The sequence below is a fragment of the Melanerpes formicivorus genome, unplaced genomic scaffold, assembly GCF_026170545.1.
Source record: "Melanerpes formicivorus ecotype bairdi unplaced genomic scaffold, bMelFor1.0.p_v2 SCAF_37, whole genome shotgun sequence".
NCBI lineage: Eukaryota > Metazoa > Chordata > Aves > Piciformes > Picidae > Melanerpes > Melanerpes formicivorus.
Genome location: NW_027142389.1, coordinates 1415884 through 1431191, shown reverse-complemented (window position 1 = coordinate 1431191; position 15308 = coordinate 1415884). Strand labels below are relative to the sequence as shown.

At 54.2% G+C, this 15308-nt stretch overlaps 1 protein-coding gene across 1 annotated transcript; it reads left to right on the top strand.

The window, feature by feature from the left end:
* Window positions 1–818: 818 nt before the first annotated feature.
* On the top strand, window positions 819–11510 carry CNGA2 (cyclic nucleotide gated channel subunit alpha 2). Its single transcript, XM_068157503.1, has 7 exons — window positions 819–849; window positions 1996–2152; window positions 2361–2471; window positions 2973–3143; window positions 6207–6314; window positions 6760–6866; window positions 8130–11510. The coding sequence occupies exons 2-7, from the start codon at window positions 2040–2042 to the stop codon at window positions 9548–9550; spliced, it is 2031 nt and encodes a 676-aa protein (XP_068013604.1). The 5' UTR covers window positions 819–849; window positions 1996–2039; the 3' UTR covers window positions 9551–11510.
* The last annotated feature ends 3798 nt before the right edge of the window (window positions 11511–15308 follow it).

The window sequence follows — 15308 nt, the reverse complement described above, 5'->3', positions numbered from 1 at the left end:
GAAGGGACCTCAGGGATCATCGAGTGCAACCCCTCTGTGGCAGAGCAGGTTCACCTAGCAGGTCTCCTGCTCCCTGAGCGTGAGAAGAGGTTAAGTGGAAGGGAGGGCTTTACAATGTGGCTGCTTCTGCAAACGTTCCATCACAGTAGTAGCTGTGGCACAGCCTGTGAAGCAAGGAAGTGTCACCAGCTTTGCTTCTCTGTAGGGCAGAGGGCTGGAACGGGAGCAGGAGCAGCCACCCCAGTACACAATCCTGGTGCATCCCTTCATCCCAGCTGTACATGTCCCTGGGTGGGTAGTGACCCTTCCCCAGTGTTTGCTGGGGACTGAGGAGCTTCTGGACCCAGAGCTGCAATCTCCAGCCAGGCTCTGCCCTGAGACAAGTCCAGGATCTCTCCAGCCATGGAGGAGGTGGCAGGGGAAGAAGGGGAGGTGTGGGTAGGGAAGTGGAGCATCTCTGAGCAGCATGTTTCCCTCCTCCCCTTTCATCTCCCAGACACAAAGCTGGCAGCTATTAACTCCTCTGAAGTGCACCTTGTTGCTGAGGGTATTGACAATGCCCAGGGGATGGGCGTGCTGTGAGGAGACCTACACGGTGCACCTGCATCCTCTGCCCCTCTGCCACCCTGCTGGCTGCCCACCTCTCCTGCTTCTCTGCCCGGGTGAAGGAGAAGGGCAGAAGTGTTGGCAGCTCCACTCCTGCTGGCTCGGCTTTGCAGCGCACGTGTAAAAAGCCTGAGAGCTCTGGAGAAAGCCCAGGAGGCTCCCGAGGGAGAGACTCCCCAGCCACGCTGCCGGCCCGCGTTAGGCAGCAGCCGAGCGTGGAAGGCTTCGGGGGACGCCAGGCTCGTAAGTGGACAGTGGTGGCGCCTCAGTACTGGCTGTGCCGCCTGGGGGGGTGGCTCACCTGGGTGTGCACGAGTGTCCCTGGGCGTGCAGCGTGGGGCAGTCATCGGGAGTGCTGGGAGAGGCGCACAAGGCATTGCCCTGCTCCCGGCACAGCGTCGGCTCTGGGCTGCGCTGTGTGACAGCGCTGAGTGTGCTGCCTCCGGCAGCCTGCCTCATCCACGCAGTGCACATAGGGGCCGGGAGGGAAAGAGCTCGTTCCCCGCACCGGGGCACTCCAGCAGAGCAAAAAGGGCGGCGTCCGTGCTCCAACCCCCGAGGGCAGCAGGCAGGGTGGGCAGGACGTAGGTAGGGCTGGACAGTGCCCGTGTGCCTTTGCCTCCATGCGTGTGCCTCTCTGTGGGGCGCTTCTGTGCGGTATGGTCTGTGCCAGGGTGCAGCAGAACAGCAGAACAGTGTGATGACGAGGCTGGGCAAGCCCTGTGGGCATCTCTTGCCCGTTAGGTAAACAAACCCCAGTTAAATCCCACACTCAACGTCACAGCAGCCTCTGGGTATTAATGGAGGGTCATTTTTGCTGTACTCTGAAGCCAGCTGGTAGCTCCTGCCAGCAAGAAACTCAGCAAGGCTCTTTTGAAGTAGCAGAGCCCAATTTCCAGCGTGGGGGAGCTTTCTGGGCAGACCACAAGCAGGGTGCAGTGCTCTGGGGAAGGAGGGTGATTGCTTGGGTGAAAACACCTTTGTACATGCAAAGTGTACCCTGTGCTGCTGCGTGACAGCATCTCCTGACCAGGGCTGGCCTTGTGCTTATGCTCCTTTTGAGCCTATTTGCTTGTCCTTGGGCAGGCAGAGGTGCCAAGAGCTGTGGGCTCATTGCTATGGCACAGCTCACTGGGGATGCTGTTGCCCCGGCAATGGCTGAGGAGCCTGAACAACAAGGAGAGCATCTTTCATGGGCCACAGGCAGATGTGGGATCTCTTAGTGTGGTGAAGGGAAGGTGAAATGCTCTGCTGGACTCTTGCTGCAGCATCAGCAGTGGCTGCACACCTCCCATGAGATCTGACCCTCTCTTGCTGTGCTGTATCTCTGTGTTGCCACACAATGTATCCTGCATGGCTCTTCTCGTGGCTGTCTTCTGCTCTTTGCAGGTCTCTGGTGCAGGGGGTGTGCCTGTGGTCTCCTCACATGGAGCATGACAACCAAGAGTAATGGTCTGCAGAGCTCACCAGCCAACCACCACCCCTGCCCCCCCACCCGAGCTCGAGTGGAGGGTGACTTGGAGGGGACAGGGCTCAGCACCAGGAGGTCAGAGTGGTCCCTGGTTTGGTTGAGGGAGGCAGAGGTAGGGCAGGGGAGGGTCAGCTCCGTGTGTCTGCCAAGACCCGGCATGGGCAGGGCTGTGATGCCAAACCTCAGCTGCCTGCTTCCTCCAGTTCATCTGGCTGTGGGCAGTGCCACAATGGTGCAGTGTATCTGTGACACCCTCCTATCCCCCCTCCTTTTCCCACTGCAGGACCTGCTCAACCCAGGATGACACCTCCTCAGGGCTGCAGAGAGGAGCTCCCCTGGATGGTGGGGAGCAGCTGGCTGCTCCTGCTTTCCAAGGCAGGCAAGCCTTGGCCAGGTACTTCTGTGTGCTGCTGGCTTGGGGAAAGCCTGAGCCTTCTGTGTCTGGCTTGGGCACTGAGGACTTGCTTAGGGTCAGGATCCCCTCCTGCTGGAGGGCAGTCAGGGACTGCAGGGTTCAGCATCTGTGAATGATGCTCCATGTGCTCTGGGGCCCGTGGGTGCCGGGTGGGAGGGGACAGCTCCATCACCTCTGGGACCACAGCAAGGCTCAGGAACAACTTTCCCTTGCAGGCAGCTTCACTCTGCTCCAGTCACCCACACATTCCTCATGTGCCTGTGGGGATGGCAGCAGGACTGGGGAAGGAGCTGAGGGACTCGGTGAGGGTGGGCTCTCTTGAAGGCTTCATCACTACAAGGCAGGGGGAAAAGGAAGTGTTTGGGCTTGAGAGGGAGTTGTGACAATTTTATCCTCAGATGTAGCCTCCCTGCTTGCTCTCAAACCTTTGCTTTCTTGCTCTGCAGACACCTCCTGACTCTGCCTCTCTCCCCTCTCCAGGATAGTCCGGCTGGTGCTGGTGCTGAGGGACTGGGCCAGCAAGAGCTTGCACGAGGAGCAGCAAAGGCCAGACCCCTTCCTCCAGCGCTTCCAGGGCCCCGAGCTCCAGACAGTGTCTGTAGATGCTGACAATGATCTAGAGGACGAGGAGAACAAGGAGAAACCCAAAAAGTAGGGTCCCTTTCCGGTGCTTCCAGCCATCCTTGGCTGGAGATCAGCTGTCCATGGTGCTTGGGGGCTCCCAGCAGTGAGAGCTAATGGAGGTGGGTGGGGGTGGGAAAGGGGGGAAGACGGGTGCAGCAGTGGGAAGGGTCCTCCCTGGCTTCTCCAGCCTCTGTCCTCATAGAATCAATAAGGTCGGAAGAGACCTCAAAGATGATCAAGTCCAACCTGTTACCCAACACCTCATGACTACTAAACCATGGCACCAAGTGCCACATCCAATCCCCTCTTGAACACCTCCAGGGATGGTGACTCCACCACCTCCCTGGGCTGCACATTCCAATGACTAACAACTCTTTCTGGGAAGAACTTTCTCCTCACCTTGAGCCCAAACCTCCCCTGGTGCAGCTTGAGAGTTTGTCCTCTTGTTCTGGTGCTGGTTGCCTGGGAGAAGAGACCAACCCCCTCGTGGCTGCAACCCCCTCACAGCCAGCCTGGTTTTTCTGAGCTGTTGTACAGACACACAGGACCTGGCAGGCTGTCCCTGGGGCACAGACCTGGCTTGTGGGGTGTTCCCTCGCACGTTGCATGGCTGGTGACTGCTGGCAGACCTCCCCACTGTCTGTAAACAGACACACCTTCAGCTTGTGCATGGGAGCACCTGGGGACAAGCCAAGGGATATGTGGTCTCCACCCAGGAGACTACAGCAAGCACAAATGCAAAGGATTTGCCAGTCTCATTCATCATTTGCAGGATGAAAGGAGATGAAGGGAGTGTGTTTGCTGCCCATATTCCCCCCCCCACCCCTCCAAGAGCAGACACAGTGTCAGCAGCTCTCTGAAAAGGCTCTTTCAAATCCAGCCCTTTCATCTCCTCAGCTCACACTCCTGGTGAAAAGCAATAACCTGGCTTTTCTTCTGCTGGCTAATTAAAGGGCAAAGCTCATGGACTACTCTAGACCCTAACATTATAGATGGTAATTAAACCACCAAGAAAGAATTGTTTTCTGTAGGAGAAGAATATCTGAGCCTTGTATCTGGGTCTTTACCAGTTGTGGAAAAGTAATGCTCTGCCCTGTAGAGTTAAGGGAGCTTGTTAATTAGCAGAGGGAGCTGAAGTCTGCTGCGTGTGAGAGGGCTGCAGGGTGCCAGTGGGTTCCTGGGGACATGGTGGCAACTTCTGCTGTTTTATAGGTCCTCAGCTCCACAGGTAAGAAGAGCCCCAGCTCTGGTAAGTCCAAACATGAGCCTCACAGTCATGGGAGCCTCCATGGTTGCAGACTTGGGTGCAAAGCCTTTGGCAAGAGGCAGATGATTATTATCTCTTCCTGGGTTAGCCCAGAGCCCTGTTTTTCCAGCTGTGGCCTCACTGTCGCTGTCAGTGACTCTGTCCAGCTGCAGTGGACAGCACTGGTGATTTCCAGCTGAAATTACCCATGTGATGAACAGGGTTATTGTGGTTGCTAGTGCTCGTGGCTGCTGGAACAGAACTGACTGGCTGCAGGTAAGTCAGTGTGTCCACGTGTTGGGGCTGTATGTTCCAGGGCACAAAGAGCCCCTTTCCCCAAAAACATGCAAGCTGCACTTCCTGAGCAGAAACTGAGCACTCCCATGGGCAGTGGGACCACTGCTTGGCTGAGGCTGTACCCAGAGTGAATGTGAAGGACTGCTGCTGGCTTTGTGCCGAGTGCCAGTGCCCATGCTCCGGGCACTGCGGGTGCTGCTGCCTGTGCTGCTGGGGAAGGAGCTTCAAGGCAGAGGTTTTGCTTTTGAAGTTGTCACAAGCAGTGGGGTGGGCATGGGGAATCTCTTGGCAGGTGTTGGGTTTTTTTCCCCCCATCACTGGAGAGTTTTTCATGTTCAAAAGCTGGGAGGGAAGGAGGAAGGGGGAGAGGGAGCTTTGCTTTAGCAGGCTGCAGCAGCTAAAGCCTATCAGCCCAGCTGCAGAGTTTCTCTTCCTTGGCTTCTCCAGTGAGATCTGGTGACTAGAGCACACATACCTTATCTCAGAGTCCCAAGATGAGCAGGACTGAACACTTGGGAGCAGTTCAAAGGCTGGACCCAGGGGCTGAACAGAGGCTGCAGGCAGACAGCTGCAAGCAGCATGGTGTTGGCAGCCTTGCAGTGCCAGCTACCTTCTGGGCTGCTGCTCTGGGGCTTGGATGTCCCCTCCTGGTACTCCTACTTATCTGCAGCACAATTCCCTTCTTGCTCTAATTAATCTTTTCTTCAGATCTGTCTGGCACCAATCCATGCTTCATCTAGGAGAGGCAATGTCATGTAATGAGAAGTTTTCTGATCTTCCATACATGTTTCTGGCTCTGCCACTGGGGTGCTGTGTGCATGCAGGGCACCTGCTTTGCCTTATGGTCCTGTAGTTTCCTCTTCTGGCACATCACCAAGCCCAGTTTTGGGGATAAAGGAGCTTAAGCAGTGGTGGATGCTTTGCTCAGCACTGCTGGGATTGCTTCTAGTTTGCAGACTGGCACTCAAGCTGCAGCTATGTTTGAGCCAGTCTAGTGCAAGGAAGTCCAGGGCAGCAAGGCTGGGGAGAGGCCTCCAGCACAAGCCCTATGAGGAGAAGCTGAGGGAGCTGGGGTTGCTTAGCCTGGAGAAGAGGAGGCTCAGGGGAGACCTTCTTGCTCTCTACAGCTACCTGAAGGGAGGTTGTAGCCAGGTGGGGGTTGGACCCTTCTCCCAGGCAACCAACACCAGAACAAGAGGACACAGTCTCAAGCTGCACCAGGGGAAGTTTAGGCTGGAGGTGAGGAGAAAGTTCTGCCCAGAAAGAGTTGTTAGCCATTGGAATGTGCTGCCCAGGGAGGTGGTGGAGTCACCATCCCTGGAGGTGTTCAAGAGGGGATTGGACGTGGCACTTGGTGCCATGGTCTAGTCATGAGGTGTTGGGTGACAGGTTGGACTCGATGATCTTTGAGGTCTCTTCCAACCTTATTGATTCTATGATTCTGTGAATGAAGGACGTGGCTCAAATGGTTGCTTCCAGCCCTGTTTTCTACATTTAGCCCTTTATTTATACACTGCCAGCTCTGGCTTCTTTTTTTGCCTTTCCAGGAAGAAATGGCAGACCTTTGTGGTGGACCCTGCAGGGGATTGGTATTACCGCTGGCTGGCTGTCATTACAGTTCCTGTCCTCTATAACTGGTGCCTGCTAGTAGCCAGGTGAGCTGGGAGCTTGTAGGATCCCGGTCTCCTCTAACTCTCCTGTTCACCTGGTTGTTGTGGCTCAGCCAGGGCCAGACACCTGACACTGCTGGTACTGGGGATAGTGGGAGCCCCAAGGAAAGGGAGCCCTCTGCTATCACTTCTGCTGTGCAGGGGCAGAACAGAAGGCATCCATCTTCCGGCCTGGGTTGGAAAGGATCATGATTTTGGGGTAGAGTTGCAAGGTGCATTTGGGAAGTGGTTTCAAGACATTGTTTTACCTAGGTTAAGGGAAGGGAGATTTTTTTTCAGAGCAGGGGGGTTTAATTTCTAGGAGGAGCGAGTGGCCAAGCTCTGTTGCAGAGTTAGGAGCCTCAGAACCAGCTTCTATTCAGCTGTAAGAGCTGGGAGATGTTACAGATATTTGCTGGTCTCACCACACTGTTTCATGACCTCCCTCCAGGGCTTGCTTCAGTGACCTGCAGAAGGTCTACATTGTCCTTTGGCTGGTGCTAGACTACATCTCAGACACGGTCTACATTGGGGACATAGTGATCCGCCTGCACACAGGTAAGCAGGAGCAGCATCCTGGCTTGGGAGTGCTTTGCCATGGTCTAGTAGTCATGAGGTCTTGGGTGACAGGTTGGGCTTGATGATCTTTGAGGTCTTTCCCAACCTTGTTGATTCTATGATTCTATTCTATGATAAATCCACCAAAAGTGGAGATGAACTGGAAGGGAGGAGCCCTAATCTACAGCTCTCTTAGAAGGAGGGGTTTGTCTACCTTGACACTTGCTAGGAAGAAGCAGTCTCCAGAGACAGAATCTAATTAAAAGATGATGGAGTAAGTTTCTGAATGAAAGATTAATCATCCCAGCTTTTGACTTCACCTTTGAGTAACTGTACAAAATTACCTGTGTTACTATTAGTATTCAGGCATGCTTGAAGGTCTGCATCTCTGACTGTGCATCAGTTCAGCTAATGAATTATCTGCATGGGGAGATGGTAGAATCTAATGTTCTGGGAATGTGGCAGGTGGCTGCACATTTTCTGCTGGAACTGCAGTGATTCATGATCTGGAGGGTGGCAACCTTTGTATCCCCATTTCTTTGGGGCAACAGACTAAATCCCTTGGTGCTACTCTTAGGTGGCTTTTGGCAGATGGAATGGAATAGAATAGAATAGGATGGAATGGAATAGAATAGAATAGGATGGAATGGAATGGAATAGAATAGAATAGGATGGAATGGAATAGAATAGGATGGAATGGAATGGAATAGGATGGAATGGAATAGGATGGAATGGAATGGAATAGGATGGAATGGAATAGAATAGGATGGAATGGAATGGAATGGAATAGGATGGAATGGAATGGAATGGAATAGGATGGAATGGAATGGAATAGGATGGAATGGAATGGAATAGAATTAACCAGCTTGGAAAAGACCTTTGAGATCATCAAGTCCAACCTATCACCCAACACCACCTAATCAACTAAACCATGGCACCAAGCACCCCATCCAGTCTCTTCCTAAACACCTCCAGGGATGGTGACTCCACCACCTCCCTGGGCAGCACATTCCAATGGCCAATCTCTCTTTCTGTGACAGACTTCTTCCTAACATCCAGCCTAAACCTCTCCTGGCACAGCTTGAGACTGTGTGATAGCAGCAGCTTGTAAACTGGGTAGGTCAGGTGGAACTGGTGCTGTTTGGATGACCCTGTGCACACATGTGCCTGGCATGCCATAAAATGTTTCTCAGAAGCGCTTACAAAGCCTGTAGGAGAGCTGAGCACAACCCCAGACAATTCTGTTGTTCGCTTCTCTGTTAGGTTTCTTGGAGCAGGGTCTCCTGGTCAAGGACCTGAAGAAGTTACGGGATAACTACATCTACACCTTACAGTTCAAGCTGGATGTTCTTTCCATCCTGCCCACGGACCTGGCCTACCTGGCTGTGGGCCTGCAGCGCCCCGAGCTGCGTTTCAACAGGCTGCTGCGCTTCTCCCGCATGTTCGAGTTCTTCGACAGGACCGAGACCCGAACCAGCCACCCCAACATCTTCCGCATCAGCAACCTGGTGCTTTACATCCTCATCATCATCCACTGGAACGCGTGCATTTATTATGCCATTTCCAAAGCCATAGGCTTCGGGACGGACACCTGGGTCTATCCCAACGTCACAGACCCCCAGTACGGGTATCTGTCCCGGGAATACGTCTACTGCCTCTACTGGTCCACGCTGACTTTGACGACCATCGGAGAGACTCCTCCGCCCGTGCGTGACGAGGAGTACCTCTTTGTGATCTTTGACTTCCTCATCGGTGTCCTCATCTTTGCCACCATCGTGGGGAACGTGGGCTCCATGATCTCCAACATGAATGCCACCAGGGCCGAGTTCCAGGCCAAGATCGATGCCATCAAACACTACATGCAGTTCCGCAAGGTGAGCAAGGAGATGGAAACCAAAGTCATCAAGTGGTTTGACTACCTGTGGACCAACAAGAAGGCAGTCGACGAAAGGGAAGTCCTCAAGAATCTTCCTGATAAGCTCAGGGCAGAGATTGCCATCAATGTTCACCTGGAGACGCTGAAGAAGGTTAGGATTTTCCAGGACTGTGAGGCAGGTCTGCTGGTGGAGCTGGTGCTGAAGCTTCGCCCGCAGGTGTTCAGCCCAGGGGATTACGTGTGCCGGAAAGGAGACATCGGGAAAGAGATGTACATCATCAAGGAAGGGAAGCTGGCCGTGGTGGCTGATGATGGGACCACGCAGTATGCTTTGCTCACGGCAGGAGGCTGCTTTGGGGAGATCAGCATCCTCAACATTAGAGGGAGCAAAATGGGCAACAGGCGCACCGCCAACATCCGCAGCTTGGGCTACTCTGATCTCTTCTGCCTGTCGAAGGAAGACCTCATGGAAGCGGTCACAGAGTATCCTGATGCCAAAAAGGTCTTGGAGGAGCGTGGCCGGGAGATCCTTACCAAGGAAGGGCTGCTGGATGAGTTGGCTGCAGAGGCAAGCATGGAAGGGAAGAGCGTGGAGGAGAGGCTGGACCGGCTGGCCCTGAACCTGGACACGCTGCACACCCGCCTGGGCCGGCTCCTGACGGAGTACAATGATGCCCAGATGAAGCTCAAGCAGCGCATCACTGTTCTGGAGTCCAAAATGAGGCAGCAGGATCTGGAGGACTTCTTCTCTGATAGCTCAGACAGTCTGCTTGAGGATGAGGAGAAAGCTTTACCTAGTGGGACGTAATGAGGGGGTGCAGAGGTCAGCTAGATGATGCCTGGCCTTGTGCCCATCTAGTGCTTTCTATTTCACAAGGCAGATCCTGTGGCTGCCTTGCCAGGGACTTCTCTCATGTCCTTAGCATTGCTGCTGCCAGTGCCTTCATGGCAACTCCTGAGGTGGCTCCACATCAGGTGATTGTCCTAGCTCCTTCTTCTGGCCTGTCCTTTTTCTTATTGCCTTGATCTGAGTCCTTGGACCTGGATCACTAAAAAGAGGAGAATGGATAGTGCCATTGCTAACACTTCCTTCCAGCTTTCCTAAAAGATCTGTGCCCATCACACCTCCTTGCACCTGTTTGCCTTAATAGATGCTGAGCATAAAACTTGCATGCAGGGGCACCTGGACATGCTGACCTCCCATGTATGTTGAGGAGAGATGCAGAGTCACTGCTCTCTACCACCTACCCAGCCATACAGAGACATGGAGGGAGACAGGCTTTGGAAGATGTCACTTTCCTTGCAGGTGGTAATGCCACCCCAACAAGAAAGACCAAAGCACAAACCAGATACTTACAAATGACCTGTGGGTTCAGCCTTTATAACTCACTTTAGGTAGCCTCCACTGAGTGTCTGTGGAGACCCAGTCTTACCTGTGAGATACCAAAGATGGACTAAGACAGCCCAGTCTGTGCCTCTTATGGAGAGGCTTGTCAGGGTCACTGTCACTTGTCAGGGTCATCTCCACCACCTACACTGAGGCTGAACCTCTGGCTGAAAAGGCTGCTGCCCTCCTGATTGCTTCTCTTTTCCCTCCTGCTATATTCAGTGCTGTCATTTGGCGCAGGCAGCTCGGTGCACCAAGGACCCTACCCTCCTGGGAGACAGTGTTCCTGAGCCCTCCTGCTGTGTAGGCAGCATGGTTTCCATTTGGGCTGTGGATGCCTCTGATGACAAGTCCAAACCACAGGTAAAGCCTGTGGCTTACTGGCCTGACAGCACCTATTGTCCTGTGTGCAGAAGGAAGGCAGTAGCTGTCTCTCTCCTCCGTCTAATGACAGACAGATGTGTCAGGAAGGGTTTGACTGAAATGACATATTTTGAAGGAACAAAGCAGTGATGGGACCCAGCTGTGCCTGTATTTGCTTTGCTGTGGGTAGCTCAGACAGAGTGCAAAACACATTTACTTTCTGAAGCAGGAGGTTTTCTTGCACGCAGTGGGAGACTTGGGGGCTTTGCAGGCCAGTTGCCTTCTGGAGGAGAATGAAATGGCAGAACCATGGGGACACATGTGCAAGGCTGAAAACGTGGCACCATCACGTGCACCAGCAAAGCTCTGCCAGGCTGAGCTGCAGCCCTGCAGGCTCCACGGTGTAGCAGGCTGTCAGTGAGGGGTGCAGTGCAGGGAAGGCCATCAGAGCAAGCTGCAAGCAACCACAACCTCCACACCAGCAGTAACACCACCAGTGCTTAATGGTACTCTGCAGGTGGTGGGCTTGGGGGATGCAACCTCATTTCTTGCTTCTGATGTGTAGCTTTCCCTGACCCATATCCAGGCTTTTGGGACCTCCTGCTCCTGTCCAACAGATCCCTGGGGAGGGCTGGTTTCCAAGAAGGAGAATGTTTGGTGGAGAAGGCAGTTTTGGAGTGGTGAATTTTCTGGGTCAAATTCAGCCAACAGTTTGGCTAAAATAATGAGATGACACATGGAGAGATAGCAGCCCTGACAGGTTTAGGGTGTGTTTGGGGGGGGGGAAACTTGAGGTGAGAAACTTTGTCCCTGCTTTTCCCTCCAGTGCAATGCCTCTCTTCATTTTAGACTAGACTAGACTAGACTAGAATAAACCAGGTTGGAAGAGACCTTTTGTCCCAGCATGGGCTGTTTCAAGGCAGTGGCCTTGTTTTTGGGGATTGGCAGGGGAGGGAAGGTTAAATGACCAGAATTAGAGGTAAGCTAACAACTTCTCTCGTGTCGTCTCTGCATTAAATGGTAGGTTTTCCGGTTTGTTGTAGTTTGGGGTTTTTTTTACCCCCTCGCCGCCGCTCTCAGCCGGCGGCTGGCAGGGCGGTTCGGGCAGCCTAGCTCGGCCGGGCACCAGAGACGGCCGGGCAGGCACCGGCCGGGCACCCACGGCTGCTGCCGTGCCCTTGGGCTGCGGCGAGGGAGCCAGGAGAGGGAGCTGCGAACCGCGGGACGGCAGCGCCGGCAGCCGCCGCTTTGCCTCCATCCTTCCCGGCCGCACCGCGGAGCTGCCGCGGGTTGGAGCGGCCCCGGGCGTGGGTTCGCAGCCACCCGCGTTCCCGCTGCTATGGGAAGCCGGGTACTGGGCACTGCACCCCTGAGTGCTTCCGATGGAGCTCTCTGGGTGAGGAGTTGGAGCCTCTTCTATCACTTGGCTCTTTTCAGTGCCCTTTCTCCTGCCCCACGCAGTTAATCCGTGCCCCTGTTCGTGGGCAGTGGGCTGAGAGCCTGTGGTGCTCCCCGGCTGCGGGGCAGGGCGGGCCGGGGGCTGCAGCTGGGCTCCTGCCTGGCTCTGGGGACACAGACTCATAGAATTATTAGGGTTGGAAGGGACCTGAAGGATCATCTAGTCCCAACTCCTCTGCCATGGGCAGGGACGTGGCAACTCCTGCCTGCTGGCTGGGCAGCAGTTGAGGAGGTATTCGGGTTTATTCTGGGGGGAGGTGGGGAGAGCCCAACCAACCAACCAGAAATAAAAAGGCACAAACCCACTCTCAGTCCCAGTTTTAATCCAAGTTAATAACCCACTTAGAGAAATTTTAAGCCTTCAGAGAAGTTGCCCCAGAGGATGGCCTTGTGACTTCGGAGTGGATCCTGCTTGTTTCCCCATGGCAGCAGGCCAGGAGATCATAGATTGATGAACTGCTTGGTGGCCCTGCTAATGAAATTAGCAGCAGCTCCATGATCCATTTTTTCCAGTGAGGAGGATGGGCAGATGTTGGAGTGAAGCATACAATGGCACAGCTGCATTTGTGGACCGCCTAAACTCCTGGCAGAGTGGACGTGGGGCACAGCAGACACAGCTTTGGCTGTCGCCCATTTTACAGGTGGTTTGGGTACGTATTTCCCCCTCTCCCCCCATAAGGATCTCCTAGAGATGGGGGGCAGAGGGCTGCAAGAGGCTGCTCCTCAGGCTGGCACTCAGGAGGAAAAGTTGATGGTGCCCACTGTCAGGATCCCTCTGCTTGGAGCCCTGCAGAGGCTTGCCCAGGCACCATCATACATTAAACTGCTTTGCCTGTACTGTTTCCTCCTTTTAAATCTCTCCCACTGCAACAAACAATCCCCTGTACAACAGCAGCTTTCTCAGCTGTGTGTGATGGGTGGGAGACATCAAATATGAAGCAAATGTATTAAGCTCCAGAGAGGTCAAGCTGGGGGAATTGTGTGTGCCTCAGGAGGCAGCCATCCCAGCCAGTGCCATCAAACCAGGGAGGCCCTTTGACTTCTGTGGCAGATGCTTTCTGCAACTCTGCCCCTGCTGATAGCTGCATCTTCAGACCATGCCTGCCTCTACCAGAGATGCAGAAAAGGGCTGAGATTCTCAGGGTCAATCAACCATAAATGCATTTTGTGGTAGTGGGTTGCCTTCCTTCTCTCTGACTGCTGCTTCTGGCAAGGAAACCCTGATCCTAACCCTAATCCTAACTCCTAACCATAGCCCTAACCCCTCCTGTAGACTGCAGTTCTTCTCTCTCCTTCCTCTGAGGTTTTAGTCTCCCTTGGCCTCTCCCTGCCTGTTTTTCCTAGACCTGCTCCTAAACATTGCCTTTTGGACTTGGCTACATGTCACATTGCAGCTGCTGGGTAGAATGGTGGAGAGAAGGGAGGGGAAATGCAGTAGAAGATTTAGGCTTATCCTTCTTGGAGCCAGGTCAAGTCTGTGACAACAAGCAAATCCCTCTGCCTGCTGCTGAATTACCTGCAGCTGTAGCAGGGCCTTTGATCTCCTGCAGTGACCCCTCTGTGTGGTGTGGGATGGTGGGGAGGGGTTTGGGAAGAGTACACCAAGGGAATGGCCACTGGCCCTCCCAGTGTCTAGGCAGAACTGCCTGCGTGTTTTGCTGTGTGGGATGGTCTGCAGTAGCTTGGATAGAGCAGGTTGCTGTCTGGGGAAAAGAAGATAGGCTGAAGGGTGTGCAGAAGGAGGCAAAGCAATTGCCTACAACTCTCTCTGGAGCTCAGAAGGAGCCCCGAGGCAGAGGGTGATGGCCCTCCCAGGGCCCGTGTCCATGGTGTGGATGCAAACCTTGCTAAGCAGCCTTCCAGGGCAGTTCTGAAGGCACTCTGCCACTTCTCTCAGAAGCTTTCTGGAGCACATCCAGAAGAAAGAAAATCCTTGCCTGCAGGATCATCCTTGCTTCCAAGTGCTCAGGTGGTGGTGCTGCACTTGGGTACCCTGCTACCTTTGGTGGCATCTGCTTGGGGTGTGTGACGGGGAGCAAAATGTTAGTCCCAGTTTCTGGCTCTTTTCTGACCCCATGAGGGCAGCTGTCACACAAGGCAGAGGGTCAGGGAGGTGGTGACATGGGTAATGCAGAGCAAGACAGCAGCACCTTCACACCTCACGGGTGGCTGTGGTGCTTCTGAGTCTATTTGTAGCTCTCTCACTGCAAAGTGCTGTCTAGATGCTCTTCACTTGGCTTGTCTCTTGAGGCAAAACTCCTGCTCTTGTTGAGAAGCAAGGAGTCAGCAGCCACCTTCTTTTCCAGGCAGACCCACACTGGCCAGACACAGGCAGCCTCAGGTCCCACACTGCCATAAGCACCTTCTACATGTCATGAACCTGGGTGTTTCTAGCCAGGGCAGAGACCTGAGTCCTTGATGAGGCCTCCATCTCCCCCACTCCCATTCCCATGCAAGCTATAGACACTGCCTTTGGTGCTAAACCCCCTCTTCTTGAGGCAGGGAGGAGTCAGTGGTGTGCAGGGAGGATGAGCTATGGGACACCTAGCCTGGAAGCTGTCTGGATTTGCTGGCCCCAGGTGCTCCTCTAGTCCTGCGTGTACCTGAGCCACAACCACTACACATTCTGTTTGCAGAGGGCTTTGCAGATGTGAAGGCCAGAGGGGACTGCAAGCAGTAACCTTTGAGTTGTGCTGTTGCTGTAGAAACACATCCCAGCCCTGCTTCTCCCCTCTTGCAGGGCTTTTGTCTGCCTGCCATCAGCTAGTCTCAGAAACACACGAAGCATGCCAGTCTGCAGCGAGGCCTCACATGGAGCTGATGCAAATGGGCATCTTGGAGACTTCCCTGGTAAAAAAAACAGGACCCAAGTGTCTTGGGGTCAGTGCATTGTAGGAGCAGGATTGTATGAGCAGAGGAACCTTCCCCATGGTAAGAGGTGACAGGGAGCAAGGATGGGCCGGTCTGGAGCGTGGCAGCCCTGCTGTCCTCTCTCCTTGCAGGCTCCTCGTCCCTCTTTCCCCCCTGGCATGCACATGAATGTCACATGAATCGATAATTTTAATTAGCTGCCATTCCTTGTTTCTGCTCTGTTGCTTGGGTAAGCAAATTAAAAGTGAGCATGTTGTGCTGAACTCTTAGCCTGGGTGGGCTGTGAGCACAGGCTGCTGCTTGCCCCCAGGAGGACTGGGAGACTGCCAGGCACCGGGACAGGGCCTGAGAGAAGGAGTGGGGAGAGGCATACCAATGTCTGGGGTGTTTAGGGTGCTGGAGGAAGCTGGGCTAAGTGTCTCTGCTGAGATGAGGGACCTGGGGCCACCTAGGTCTCTGGCAGGTGGCCAAGCTCATCTGTATCCCT